The 15,376-nt window shown below is 41.3% G+C and overlaps 1 protein-coding gene and 1 long non-coding RNA gene across 12 annotated transcripts in view; one reads left to right on the top strand and one right to left on the bottom strand.

The window, feature by feature from the left end:
• Positions 1 to 3,273: 3,273 nt before the first annotated feature.
• Positions 3,274 to 5,169, bottom strand: LOC134171124 (uncharacterized). Its single transcript, XR_009967490.1, has 2 exons — positions 5,111 to 5,169; positions 3,274 to 3,527 (listed from the first exon to the last, which is right to left on the bottom strand). It is a non-coding gene; the product is annotated as an uncharacterized LOC134171124 (long non-coding RNA).
• A 95-nt stretch (positions 5,170 to 5,264) lies between these two features.
• The window catches only part of ZNF236 (zinc finger protein 236), a 74,556-nt gene continuing 64,444 nt past the window's right edge, over positions 5,265 to 15,376 (top strand). For 8 of the 11 annotated variants that reach the window (XR_009967489.1, XM_062633117.1, XM_062633116.1 and 5 more), the window contains exon 1: positions 5,332 to 5,503. Coding sequence is in view for 8 of the 11 variants with exons in the window: in XM_062633117.1 (XP_062489101.1) it covers positions 5,425 to 5,503 (79 nt within the window). In the remaining 3 variants the exon portion in view is untranslated. Of the gene's footprint in view, positions 5,287 to 5,331; positions 5,504 to 5,529; positions 5,626 to 15,376 lie in introns of those variants that run through there. The other 3 variants (XM_062633123.1, XM_062633118.1, XM_062633126.1) reach the window with 3 other exon arrangements.

The raw sequence follows: 15,376 nt of genomic DNA on the forward strand, positions 1-15,376 counted from the left end.
TGTAATTACCCCAAAGAAGGGACACACAAAGAAAACATACAGAGAAAGCTTAGAGGATGCAATTTCAGACAGTACAGACAACACATGAAGGTCAGCTGGTGGAGCACCTGCACCACAGGGTATACATTACATAAATAGAAGAAAATGGGAGAATGAAATGCAACAGAAAAGACACAGCTCTAGTCACACAGCCTCAGACTGTGTGATAGTAATAACTGTACGTTTAGGAAAGCTGCACTAGAAAATTGTGATGTCTGCGGTCAGTTTTCAATGTAGAATGAGCCTTTAAATCCTAGTGTATGAGCCAACCTAGATAACACGGTTTTGTAGGAAACCATAGCAGTCCAATTAGAACTCCAACACCAATAACAAATACAATTTCTATCCTTCAGAAGATCAGGCTGAGTTAGTGACAAGGTGGCAGCAGGTGAAAGTCACACAGATGTGAGATATCTAAATTTAGCAGCATGTATTAAAAGAAGCTGTTAAGACTCAGTATTGTTCTTATTGGATTAGCAGTCATGGTGTCAAGATACGTTGATTTCACCTTTAACACAGCTGCACTATCTCAATATAGTACTCACTATGCTGAACCTTCTCTTCAAATACTGAACTGTATATGCAGCCTTATGGCTGCCAATGAGAATTTTATGGATACTATTCAAGTGGCTAACAGTGTATTCATTTACCTTTTCAGTCTTCATTAACCATTTTTTTTTTTGTAGTAAGTCTAGATATTAGATTTTTACAAAATATTAGTTTTTCATCAAAATACTATTTTCCACTGGTAGAGCACTTTAAGAAGCAAGTTAGTTGACTGTGATGGAAACCCAAGTCCTTCAGCCACACAAAAGCAAATGAAGAAAGAGTAGGAAGCACCCTTTCTTTAATAAATAAAAAAACCAACAGGGCAAAACAGAAAATATTTTTATTTCCTTGGAAATTAATATGTTAACATTGGAAATCCTTTAGCAAAATCCTTCATGCAAAATGTATACTGCAGTTCCTCCAGTGTATAATTTTAACAATTACTTACATGCTAAATATACACCAAATCTATTTTAGCTTTTGCTCTTACAGTAATATGAGACATGACTGCTGCTTTTATTGACATTTCCACATTACTGCAGGTTCTAGTTCACATTATGTCCTATGAGCATGCAGTTGCTCTTCCTGGTAAAGCTTGTTTCTGTTTGGCAACAGGTGTAAATCAGTCCTAAGTGTATTTACTGGTTTGGGTCTACAATAGGCAAATGTGCTGGTATAGCTATTTGAAACACCCTCCTACAGAGGCCCAGCTATACTGCGCACTTCAGCTATTGCGATGGCCTTTATTTCTCTCACCTCTGGCTCAACATGTAACTACTTCAGTGTATCACGATTTCCATCATCCTGAGAAAATTGTGATGTTTTTTCTTAAAATGTCATTGCCTAAAGTCAAACCACAACACAAAATTACGCTCATTAGAAGCATGTTTCTTTCCAGTTCACAAGCACTCAGACATGCAAAAGCTAAAGCATGAGAATTCAAAAGGTGCTGTACTTAAATGTCGTAATTTTAAGCAAATTGTGGGGGGATTTATCTAACCTGAAGTACTACACACCTACAGCTTTAACTGAGGGAAAGCAACATCCTGCCCCAGCTTGGAAAAAATGGACAAAGAGCTGTTACATGACCCAGTTCCTTAAAATAAAAAAAATTAAAACATATATAAAAAGGATAAAATTGAATCATTATTGGAGAGAGAGTAATGGACTCATATTGACTTATATTTCATGCTAGCATCAAAATTTTCAATCACTAGTCTCACTGGTGAGTGCAGTAAATAATTTTATATGCCCCTTTAAAAGGAAAAATAACCCAGGTTGAAGCAGATGCAGTCTGCTCAAATCAAGCAAACCTAAACTGAAGTTAGACAGCTGGCATGGGAACTTTAGTCCGAACAGTTCAAGAGTGGCAAAGCCATAAGTAACTGAAAATAGTTATCTTACAACACTAAGGGTCTGACAACTGTAACAGTAAATAGTACCCTACTTAGTAAGCAGCTCTTCTGAAATGGTTCACTGGATTTCATTAGTTTGCCTTAATATTTAGTAGCAGATCTAGTACTACTAGTTGGTAGTAAAACCTAGAATTCAATTTGTTCTGGGGCCTTGTGCTAACCTTACTCTCTATGATGCTATATTATTCTTCTGTAGATAAAACCCAACTATAACTTCTAATGTTGCATATTTTATGGGCTGACACCATAGCTGCTTTTCTTCCTAGAAATTACTAATATCAGATAAAATTAACGATAGAAAGAGCTAAAGGCCAAACGTCTAGCAGTCTCTGTATTACCTTACAGATTCTATCTCGGGAACAGACCCGTGTTTCCTTTGCATGGGCAGCAGAGCATAAGTAATGGCCTGCTAGGCTCTCACCTGAGAAGGCACTGGGTTAAAATGCTAGGTCACATCCCAAAACTGAGAATTTTCCTGCGTAGAACCTCTAGAGTAATGCCAGAGACTTCAGAAAAAGACTGGAAAAGGTTATTTTATTATGTACAAAACACAACATATTTAAAATATTTTAAAATATTGGCATCTCTGCAAATGTATACAATAAATTCACAAATAAGTAGAGCAACAGTTTTAGCTATATGTGTGCTGCCTTTCCTCCATGAGTTGCAAAGTGCAGGTGGAAAATATTAAGTAAATTGCATAGACAAAGAAAGAAAATTATACAAAGATTAAACAGTTTCAACAAACTGAAAATGGCTGTAAAATTAAAGCCAGTATTGTAAGCACATGATTTATCACTGGATTTCCTTATTAATAAAAAGTTACTTTCATATGTTCAACAATCTATTCCCTATAATCTTCATAAACTGTTATTTGTCTCCCATGAGTAAAGGCTCCTTGAGGATCCAAAGTAAAGGTGGTATCTTTTCTACTTTTATGTAGATCTAGTGTTGTACAGAATGAGAGCGATGCAGAAGCATTTGAACACTGATAGGCAACAACAAACTAAATTGGAACAGATGAAACATAGACTTTTGCAGCACAAAATTAACCATGATTGTGCATGCTGCTGCTAAACACTGAAAGACATGCAGGAAACAATAACCCTGAAAAGCTAAACCAGAAATTAAAGTTGACTTTTGCATTAGACTTGAAAAATGAAGAACAATTTCAGTCAGTACAGACAGAAGTTGCCTGCACATACAAACAAAGTAGTTGAAATAATGAGCTTGTGCAAAGTTCTTCTAGACACCAATTTGGTCGAGGTTCTTTGAGTCCTTTCCCTAGGGTCTAACTGAAATCACATGAACAGCTGTCACCTTCTCTCATGTACTTGGCTGCAGTTCACTGCTGAAAATTAATTTTCAGCACAGAACTAGCCATAACCACCAGAGGCCACTGCTGTTCTTTGGCTTTTCCCTGCCTGTAGCTGGGCTGGAGCGAGTAGTCAGCACACAGCAGCCCCAAGCAAAGGTCACGGCAAGCTTCAGTTCCTTCCGTATTTATGCTCCAGCACTGCACTTCTGCAAAGAAAATTAAATACGGTACACTCTCCACTAGAAGACAGAACAAGAAATTATCTAAATATTGCTTACCCAACCTTAGCCTTCAGGAAGAAATGAAACCTTGCATTCCAAAAAAACGATTTCATTCTTTGATATGATTAAATTTGGTAGCTAAAGGCAAGTTTTTAGATGTAATTAGGTATCTGAAAGGCATTTAACTTACAACTGATGACAAAAATAGCTCCACACATTTGCAACAGAATAAATGAATTAACAAAGTAATAATTAACATTCAACAATGAGAAAACTAGTAAGCAGTGCTTTGCTATTAGTGCTCACAGGTATCAGTGCCCAGCCTGCCCTATTTTTCAGTCACTGATCAGAAGTACGTGATTAATACTATTTGCAGAGGCTACAGAAAGGGACATTAAAGTAATACATGTAGTAAACGAGGACAGGGTCATCCAGCTGGCTTAACTACACCCACATCATATTAAATGTGTTTTAATACAGGCTACTGAAACACAGCAGTTTGAAATAAAGAAACTGGCCAGGTGCTGGCCATATGGGATGGGGGGGGGAAGGAAAAAAGGAGTATCCTGGAAAGCAGTGAGAACGTGAGCACCAGCAATCTGTTTCAGTGGGAAGTGAGTTTTGAATCAATCTTTGGTGAAAAACTAAGCAGCCAAAAAATGAAAAGCAGACTTAGGCAGCATTCTCATAGCAGTTCCCTTTGCACAGAAATACAGCCTTTCAAAAAAGGTATTTAAAAATTAAATTAAAAAAATTAAAGGTACCGAAAGAATATGTAACTCAGAAAGCTTTAGAATCTTAACTAGGTCAAACTATTGAGATAATGAAAAAAAAATTACCCACCAAAAGCTAGAATTTTATATGAAAAGTTTTATTTAGCAAGAAAGAAGTGTAACAAAACTCTCATTTAGAAGTTGAAGCCCTATGAATTTAGAAGTAACATACAGCAGTGTCTTTGGAGGCAACAAAAGCCACGAAGAGCTGGAAAAAAGCTATGAATAAAACATCCCCACCTTCACATGCCCACTTTCCAGAGGGCACACCACCACTGCACGCATTACAGGTGACAAAAATAAGTATTAGGACTTACGATACCCCAAAATTGCTATTAAATAATCCAGTGAGATTTAAAGATCCTTCCTCCCCCAGTATCTCCCCACGCAGCACTCAGTTCAGGCAGCAGAGCTCAGCACAGGCTGCAAACCGAACGGTGTTCAAGCAGAAAACCCCACCAGGCCCTGGGGGTACGCGTTCTAGCCGATAACGCGTTTCCGGGGGCAGGCTGAGCCCCGTGCCCACGTTACGCACCTCTCAAGCTAACACCAAACTTGAGGGTGCAAAGAAACAGGCAGCGAACCACCGCCCACAGGGAAGCCGCCACAGCTTTGTCCGGCACCGTCCCCCCGCTGCTGTGCCCGGGAAGGCAAGCCTCACCCCTCCCGCTGAACCTGCCCCGGAGACCCCACAGCCCCTTCCACACACACGCACACTCCACCAGGACCCCATGGGGCCTAGCGGCGCCATCCACACCCACTCACTGCTGCCCCTCCGCGCATGCACCAACACACCCAAATGTGCCAATCGCCGACCTCAGCTTCTCGAAACCCCGCTCACAGCGCATGCGCACCACTCTCCCTACCACCCCTCAACGACGTCTTAGGCGCTGCCGCGCTCCCCCCCCCCCCCCCATTCCCCGGCGTGGAGGCGCGGTGACTGCGCCTGCGCCGCCCGTTCTTGTCTGCCCGTGAGTGCTCTTCCTGCTCGCTCTTCTCCCCCCCCCCCCCCCCATACACCTCTCCGCCGCCACGGTGAACCCGTGTGCGCCTGCGCCAGCCCCCCGCCGGGCGCGATCCCACAACGCCGGGCCCCCGGCGGCCCGTGTATGGGGCCGGGTTCGCGCTGTCGTCCCCGCCCCCTTCGTCCCCCTTCACCAACCGCCGCTTCCTCCGTCGTTGCCAAGTGTGTGTGCTGAAAAAGGGGGGGAGGGCCAGGGGGGTGGGGGGAAGGAGGGAGGGGGCAGCCATGCCGAGGGGGCGGCCTCCCAAACCCAGCAGGGAGACTAGCAAGGCCGGCAGCGAGTCAGGTAAAGCAGCGCGGCCGGGCTAGCGCGATACGCGCCCGGGGCGGGGGGCGGCGGTGGTGAAAGCGCGGGCGCTGCGAGAAGGCGAGAAGCCTCCGCGGGTTCCGCATATAGTCCCCGGATATGGGGGAGGAAGGCCGGGTCTATTGTGCGAGGGTATAGGCGAGAGGGCGGAGGGAAGGGGAAGCGGCCGGGTCCGGCCCTGCGGAATGATACCGAGCGTGCAGATGCCGTCGCCCCAGACGGCGCGCTGGCGCCGGGGCTGCTCGGACAGCTAAGCTTCGCGGCCGAACCGCAGCCTTCTCGGGCAGCGGCGGTATCTGTAATGGCCTCTCACCCGCAGAGGGCGCGGGAGCAGCTGCTGGCGGCGCGGTCGCTGCCTTCGTTGTTTGACTCGCCGTAGGGCGGCGGCAACGCTGGCGCTGGAGGGGCTGCTCGGCCTAGGTCAGCGGCCTTGCCTTCCTGTTCCTCACGGCTGCGGGAGCGGGTCCCGGTGCTGGGCTGGCTGGAGCTGGGGAGGGCCGGAGGAAGAGCCCTGGCTGGCCGGCGGCAGGCAGAACAGAACAGGAAGGCTCCAAGTCCTTCCGCTGCTCTTCCCTTCCCACTGCTTCCCTTCCCCGCGGGCCAGATTAATAAGAGCTTCGAATAAAGGGTGATAAACCAGTGAAAATAAAGTGGAACGCTTCTGTCTCTCTTGCTTTCAAGAGGAGGTGTTGTTTTTTTTTTTCAGTTTTAAGCTTTAAAACTCGTCTTTGTAGTCGTGTTTTTTGTGAGTATATGTATAAAAAAAGAACTGTTTTTCTTCCCCAAACGTGGTCTGTATCGCACTCCAGTTTCAAATTTCTGCCTGCATATAAGTGTCGTGGATGAGAATACTTGAGGGCACGATTTGTTTGATGGGCTTGTTTTGGGTGTTTTTTATTTTTTTGTTAGACGTTTGTATCTTCGTGGCTCTTTTGTGTAGTTCGTTGCTGCCGATGTTATCAGAGATCTGTGAGCAGTATCTGAGTAAAGCCCACAAACGTTTAACATCCTGTGCTTCAGGTGGATTGAATGCTCATCAGTGACTTCTCTTTAGTGGGAGCACATAGCAGTAGATTTTTTTTTTTCCTACCACACAGAATGGGGAGGGAATTCATAAACCATTCAAATGCTATGGTTATTTCAGTCGTGAAAAGTCAACTGATGAATATTTTTTGTACACATTTAGACTGTCTGGTTTTCTGAATGCTTACAGATGAGCTCTGGCTCTTTGAGAGGAATGTGTAGGTGATCCTGTGGAATACTTTTTGTAGACTTGAAATGTGCTGGCAGGCAAAAAGGAAAAAAAAGGTGCTGTACTGTTACATGAGTATTGGGAAGTTGGGTAAAATATTTTCTCCAGTAGGGAAAGCCAGATGGGCCACAGTTTTTTACCACAGGTTTTGATTATGTTTTATTTTTTTGTTGAAGCCATTGATCTCAGCTATGGAACACTAAATACATAAAGAAGGACCCAAAGAGCTTTGACTATCACCAGTTTTGAAAGCTGAGTGTGTTTTTTTTTTAAGCTTATTTTAACTAAAATGTCTCCTGAATTCTCTAATAGCTCTTGCAAGGGTACATGTGTGTCATATGCATGTAAGCTCCTGCAATAAAAGCATGATGTATGGTTGAGAAAAAGATCAAAACTGAGGCAAGCTGTCCAGAAAAACTGCCTAGCAGCTATATTCCTTTGGCTTGTAGCTGGACCTTGGTCTTAGATCCTTTCTATGGTAAGAGGCTGACAGGTCTTAGTTTGAGTTTGATCATAGATTGTATTTTTTACATATTGATTTATTTAAAAATCAGTTGGTAATTTATTAATTAAATTGTTTCATAGAGGTAGTTTGACTGTTGACAACAGTTTAGGATTACAGGGTCTGGGCTACCACAGGTATTCAGAGACTCCAGCAGTGCAACTGCAAGTGCTCTGCCCTGTGTAGGCAAATATTGTGGATTCTGGAGTCTTGTGGTTGGTGAGATTTCAGCAGTTTGGGAAAACAGACAAGTCATTGTTGGCAAGCATCTAGTATTTTTCCACGCTTACATGTGGCTAAGGGAAGGTCATGAATGAAGAAGCTCTGGCTGCGCAGGACAGCTTGAGTCTGGGAGATTTGTGTTCTCAGGATATTTGGCTGTTCATCCCATTCACATGCAGGCTGACAGGCTTAGAAAACTGGTTGTGAATTCCGTAAGTTTCACTTTTAAGCAGGAGGAATTTTATTTAGCAAATTGCTTTTTACAAAAACAGATTTCGTATCTCTTGCTCAGGAAATACCACATTTTTAGGTTTTGTTGTTTTTAGTGTGGTGCTCAGAATTCCTACAACCCTGGTACTCTAATGGAAGAGAAGCGTTGCTCTCTGTAGTTGTACAGTCTGTATATTTATGATAATACAGCTTTGTTTGGAAGAAAATAAAGGTGTGTAAGTAATGTGTTGTGCAGCCTCTTCAGACTGCTTTAACCACCCTGCATGTCAAATACTAGAGCATATTCTTTGTTCTAGGAAAATTAACTATGTTAAATAAAATAAATGAACTCTAGGCAGCAATAGTTAAAACAGTATCTTGGCCTCAGTGGCTGCTTATTCAAAGAGTGTTTTTACTGTATTGGAGTGTTTCCCCAAAACCATCTTGCAGTTACCTCTTTCTTAACTTAATTGAACTGTCGACCTCTCTGTTAGGCACAAACTGAAGCACAGGAGGTTATAGCTGAGCATGAGGAAGAGCTTTTTACTGCGAGGGTGACTGAGCACTGGTGTTGGTAACACAAAATGTGGAATCTTCTTCCATAGAGTTATTCAAACACCATCTACGTGAAGTCTACGAAACTGGCTTTAGGTGCCATCCTTGAGTGCAGGGATTAGACAAGATGACTTCCAGAGGTCTTTTCCAACCTTAACCATTCTCTTTGAGGGGGATGAAGTATAGGGTATAATTCTCAAACTTAAAAGAGCTAATGTTCTGTTATTTGGGGTTTTGCTGCTCCTTGATTCTTGCTCTGGCTGCTTAGCAGTGATTGTATAGCAGATCTTTTTACAGAGATGTGGTGTTGGCTCTTGCCTTTCTGAAAATTTCAGGGTGAGAGCTTGAGTATATATGAAGCAAGAATGCATTAGGAAAGCTGCTGCTCTGTGCAGATGTTTTTGAAGAAGGAAAGGGACAAGCACCTTTTAACATTTAATAGGTTTTAACATGGTAGTAGCATTTAGGTTCTGGCGACATAGCCTCTAACATGAGAAGGAATTTAAAAAAGAATTATTCATGTGTATGGCCTCTAGTTTCCAGTGTGACTGCTGCGATTCTAAGTAACCCACATTGCAGTGTTTGAACTATCAAGAGTTTTAGGCCATGTGAATTTTCTGTGGTTTGTTCTGCATCGTTGCCAACATTCGAGAACCACTGGCTGAGAGGCAGTTCTGTGTACTCTGTTCCCTTAGGAATCTCTATTAGACACTAGAAAGTGATTCCTAATGCTATTGTGCTACTCAGGTAGCACAAAGAAAACACAAAGGGAAGTTTTATTGTGTTTTATTTGTATTGATATAAGTTTTATCATGTGTCTTTCTAAATATAATTATTTTTCTGATTTAAGTTTGGATATCTTAGCAATACTTTCTTAGTAATAATCCCTCAAACTGTTACCTTTGCTTTTAGTTTTACTAACTGACTTTTCATAAAATATTCTTTCTATCCTTTTTTTTAAGATATTAGCATAGTGGCAGATGCTAATTTTAATTATTTTTGGAACTTGGGAGAAGTGGCTGAAAATTGAAAAGAAAAAGCCTTGAAACACACAAGCGTTTTGGAAGGCGCAAGATATAATTTTGCTTTGACATAAGTTTTTAAGAATATGGTAGGCCTCATATTGTGAGGATGTTATTTTGGAAAATCTTACTCAGTGCTTTGCTTTAATTAGAATTTAGCAATGAAGAGCTGCTGTTTAGCTGGAATTGAAATAAATACCAGACTTTTACTGTTCACTTAGATAGCTAACAAAATTAGTGTTTGAAGACATACATCTTGTAGATCCAGAGTAATATTTTGGATGCTTACAGTTATTAGCTACTCTACAAGGGTTTTCTGTAGGTGCTGTGAAAGCTTAGGTGAAAACTTGAGACTTCATCACTGCTTCTTTCTGCTAATTTTGTCCCTGTGAATGCGTAGTTGTTACCATGAGTTGGTAGTCAGTCCTTTATTACTGTTGTTATTTCAGATGTGCAAGAAGGATTTTCCCTGCACCCTTGGCTGTCTTTTCTTCCCCACAGAGAATGTCCTTTCTATGTCTACCAGTGCTACATGTCACTGAATGGCAGCAACATGAAATAAGCTTTTGACTTTTGACAATAAGTTTTGACTTTTACAACTGTTTTATCACTTTCAAATAACAGACAAGGAATTCTTTGAAAGTAAAGTGACATATGAGTGGAGTTTAAACTGAATATTTTGTGCCTTCAGAGGGTGTGAATTTTAATGGAATTTACATATGAAGAGTGGTAAATACTAAATACACAAAGGTAAGAAACACAGAGAAGGAGATGTAGCTTTAAGTCTGCCTCTGCAGAGCTGGCAGCATTTTGTGTGCTATCAGCCCTCTAGTATCACTTAGGTTGTAGGCCTATTGAATCAGGGGAAGTCAGTTCTGAGGCTTTACATTCGAATTTTGTGTTATTGAGGAAAAGTGCAACTTGAATTCCCTGGATAAGTCTTCCCTGGATTTATATTATATAGATTATTATTATTATGTAGTTGTGCACAAGGATTTTAGGTGATGACCTCTGACTGATCAGAATTAGGTGAGTGATGTACAGGCAAGAATGAAGAGGTTGTGGTACTGCTTCTGTGATGTAGGCTAAATTTTCTAAATATGATAGGTTTGGGTAATTCCTTTTTAAAACGCACCAGAGGAGCAACTACTTAAACTTTTGGCTTAGAAAAGATAATCATTAGGTTTTAACAGTGATACTTTTGTTTGGTCATCTCACTGTTCTGCAGTAAAAAAATCAAGGTTCATATATGAGGGGTGTGGTGGGTCTTAGTGAGAAGATAGATTTAGATTACATTGGTGTATTTTAATTTACATTATTTCCTCACTATGCTGGAAATATGCCTTTTCCCCAGTAATCTCTGCAGTTAAGTAAGTTGGGTTGAAGTGTGATAACTTAAGCCCTTGTTCTGTACTTTCTCCACCGCTTTCTGTCAATTGCAATGGCGGGTCATCATGATTTTATTCTCTATTGCAGTTGTGCTGATACCTTCATACCTCATTTCTATGCATTAAGTGTTTCCAAATATAACTAAACTTCTGTTTGAGTCCTCTTTTGTCTTTTGAGCTTTTCTGCTGTAGTTGGGTTGTGTTCACTCTTGGGGAGAGGCAGGGATACCTTCCACTAGACCAGGTTGCTCAAAAGTCCCATCCAACCTGGCCTTGAACACTTCCAGGAATGCGGCAGCCACAACTTCTCTGGACAGCCTGTTCCAGTGCCTCACCACCCTTATAGTGCATAATTTTTTTTCCTAAGATCTAATCTAAATCTACCCTCTATCAGTTTAAAGCCATTCTCCCTTATCCTATCACTTGTAAAAAGTGTGAAAAAGTTCCTCTCCAGCTTTTTGGTAGGCCCTCTTTAGGTATTGGAAGGCTGCTATAAGGTTTTCCTGGAGACATGGCAGGGGGGTTGTAGCTATGTGATCCTTAAGGTCCCTTCGAGCCCAAACCATTCTGTGATCATCTAGCAATTTGATTAGGTAATTCTGAAGTTTCTGTTAACGGTGTAGTGTCTGGGTGCAGGTAAGGGTCAAGGTCTCAAGCATGAGACATTCAAATCATGTAGAAACAGCTGGAAAACACTAGCTTGGTATATTCTATGTAGCTGTCAAAAAAGTGTAACTCCTGTTTTAGAATATTTAATAAATATAGTAGTATTTACCTGAATGTGAGATGAAGCTGTATCAGAGTTGGTTAAGGAAATACCAATTCTCAGTTATCTGTAATAGTTCAGGATGATGTGGATGGTGTGCCTATGTAGTAGGTTGACCCTGGCCAGCAATTAAGCACTCTACAGCTACTTGCTTGCTTCCTCCTGCAGTAGGGCGGGAGAGTTGATAAAAAAACCCAATCAAACGAAAACCAACCAACACAGCCCCAACCAAGTGGTGCAAAGGCAACATACATCACCCCTTGCAAGCAGACTGATGCACAGTCAGGCTCTGAGCAAAGACTAACCCCAAAGTTTGTATTGCTCAGCATGATGTTGTGTGGCATGGATTATCACTGTGGTTAATTTGTCAGCTGTCCCTCCAACCTCTCTCCCACCCTCAGCCAACTTACTGTGGTGGCAGAGTGAGAAACAGAGGCGGCCTTCACGCTGTACAAGCCCTGTTCAGCAGCAGCTAAAACACTGCTGTATCATCAGCATTGGTTTAGTCTCAAGCTTAACACAGCACCAATACGGGCTGCTATGAAGCAAGTTAACTTCATCTGAGCCAGACCCGGTACATCTGCTCAGCATCTAATTAGCCATTCATTCTGTGTCATGTCAAGGTTCTCTGCTGCCCACAGTGCATCAGGGTGGCTATGCAGTTTCTGAACTCTTCTGTGGTCCTGAAAAGAATGCAGCTGCTTTGTGTTGGCAAATGCTGAGCAATTGGCACCTGGATGTCCATTTCAGCAGTGTGTTCCTTGAAGTTAAATGTCTGGACTGGTACTGCTGTAAATTCCAGATTGAGTATTGACCAAAATGTAATAAAACTACCTCGTGTTACAAGAGCAAATCTTGATTGTTTTCTGGTTTTTGGGTTGTTTTTCTTTTTTTTTTGTCTGATACATGGACTGAGAGTTGAGTCCCCTGCCCTTCCCATTAGAAGTTATGAGGAATGACTGTTAGCTGTTTTTAAGTGTGATGACCGAGGTTTAAACTAAGCTGATGCTTTATGATTGCAGAGCTAAAAAAAATTTTTAATGATTTGTTATCATTTGTGTTCTATGACTTCAAGTGTAGTATGAGGAAACATCAATATTGCTATCCCTGTTTTGTTCTCATTGTGTACAGTTCTGGTGTTCTCAACATATAAAGGACATGGGACTGTTGGAACAAGTCCAGAGAAGGGCCACAAGGATGATCAGGGGGCTGGAGCACCTCCCATATGAAGATAGGCTGAGCAAGTTGGGGCTGTTCATCCTGGAGAAGAGAAGGCTGCAGGGAGACCTCAGAGCAGCCTTCCGGTATCTGAAGGGGGGCTACAAGGATTCTGGGGAAGGACTCTTCATTAGGGACTGTAGCGATAGGACAAGGGGTAATGGGTTAAAACTTAAACAGAGGAAGTTCTTTACCGTGAGGGTGGTGAGGCACTGGAATGGGTTGCCCAGGGAGGTTGTGAATGCTCCATCCCTGGTGGTGTTCAAGGCCAGGTTGGACAGAGCCTTAGGTGACATGGTTTAGTGGGAAGATGTCAGGGGGGTTGGAACTTGGTGATCTTAAGGTCCTTTCCAACCCTAACAATTCTATGTCCTACCGCTTTCTTTCCGCTCATAATTAGTAAATAGGTTTTGATAGGGTCAGACCCTTTCATCTGTAGACTTGACAGCTGCCTTTTAACTTCAGTGACAAGTTTTCATCCATGCATTCTGCAAGCTTGACTGTTGTATTTTCAGTGCCCTGCAATGTGTGTAGGCTATTAGAGATCTAATAAGGCTGTCCTGCATTTACAGCTGGATGACTCCATCTGTGCCTTGTAGAGAGAACTGCAGGCTGCTGCAAGGCATAATGCTGCTTATGTAAGGAAGGAATGGTTTGGGAGTGCTCTAATTCTGTCTTTCTCCTTCCACATTGGGTTGTCATCAGTGGCTTATAGCAGAGAGCACCTGCTTGCTGGCTGAAGGCCTGAGGTTGAGTTTTCATGGAGGTTCTGTCACACAAATCTGTAGCTGACCTGAAGCTTGATTGCTGCTGCTCTGTGAGGGACAGTTGATTTGAAAAGACGTTGAAGGTTGTAACATTAAGAATATTTAAATAAGTCCACCTTTAAACTGAAAATTTATTATCATTGATAGTTACTTTGCAAATCTGGTTTTTGGCACTTTGGACAAACTCTTAAGAATACAGACAAAATGTATATTTGATGGTGCATAATGAGCTAAGTGCTCCCTGTTTAGTTTGATTGTATTGATACTGGACCATCTCTCTCAAACTGTGATAGATTAGGGTTGATCTATGTTGCAACTAGCCACACATGGCTGGTTGCAACATAAACAAAAATAGCATTAAAAAAAGGATACAGCAGCCTTTGCATGGAGTTAATAAATGGCAGTGTTTTAAACTTTGCAGCCGTTCAGTGAGGTTTATAATTTGTTTTAATATGCAGACCTGAAAGAATCACTTATATTTCAGGGGATTTATGTCAGTTACTCTGATACTAATTTTGTGTTTCTGTGTGTATGTTTGTTTATGGATGTCAGTAAGTAGCTTTTCTCTAATAAGAGCTTGCCAGTTTTTCCAGGTGTTTTTGTTAACATTTTATCAATTAATAATTTAATGTAATCTCTAACTAAAACCTTAGCTTCTAATTTTCTGTTGTTGACTTGAATGGCGTTCTGTTAGTTTATTAACAGTAAATGACAGTAAACTTGTGTTTTCATTTGGCCAGCGTATATCTGACAATAGATTGCTTAATCTGTGTACCTAATAAATATCTAGTATTTATATTTTTGTGAGAGTATAGGCACCATGTTAGCTATTTATGGTAGTGTTGCTAGTCTGATAAATGATGAATTGTGACCATTGAAAGCAATGTCACATACGTCAGTATTTTTATTTTGTTTCCTTTAGGTATGTTTAGAGTTAATTTCTTAATTAACAAATTTTTCAGTGCATTTAAAAGTGCATGATCCATAGCCCACTGCCAACCTCTTGAACTGGCATCATCTTAATGCTTTTGGGGATTTAAAAATATTGGCCTTTAAGATAGGTTCAGCATTTTGCAGTGTTTGGCTTGTTTCATGATCCAAGCCGATGCATCTAAAAACATTTTTTTTCTCTGATAAAAGATGATTGTACAACTGCGTTTTATTGCTGATTTCCCTGAAATAGGGTAATGCACGTTATTACCCTGACTTGTTATGTTATAGAAGTATCAGTGTAAATAATATCTTCATCTGGTTATTAAGTCTTCTAACAAAAAGCTTTGTCAAACCGATATTTCATCTTTACATTAAAATGAAGATAGACCCCGGGCAAACTTCATGAGTTTGTGACATCTGTTTGAAGTCAAAATACAGCTCACTTTCTACTTTTTTAATTGACAATGTCTTTCCTGTTTTTCTGTCCTCCCAGTTCCAAACACAAGGTAACAGTTTAGTCCTTGCTGGTATTCAATTGCTTGATTTCAGTAGGGATATTATTACAGTATCACAGTATGCTAGAGATTGGAAGGGGCCTCGAAAGATCATCTAGTCCAATCCCCCTGCCGGAGCAGGAACACCTAGATAATGTTACACAGGAAATTCTGAATACTTTCCTTGTTACTAGAAGAATAAAATAGTAAGTCATTTCCTGTATCTTTCTAATAAAAAGGAGCTGTGCAACTCAGAAATACCCAGTATTTGGCTGCTAATAGAGGATCAGAGTATTTTAGTGAGAATACAAGTGAAAAAAGATTATAGTCTCATCTTTCCCTTAAGCTATTTCAGACACAGTGTTAATGAGTAAATTAATTTGTGTTTTATTTTAATCTGC

The sequence above is a fragment of the Pezoporus occidentalis genome, unplaced genomic scaffold, assembly GCF_034315485.1.
Source record: "Pezoporus occidentalis ecotype Australia unplaced genomic scaffold, CSIRO_AGI_Poc_V1 ctg4, whole genome shotgun sequence".
Lineage (NCBI taxonomy): Eukaryota > Metazoa > Chordata > Aves > Psittaciformes > Psittacidae > Pezoporus > Pezoporus occidentalis.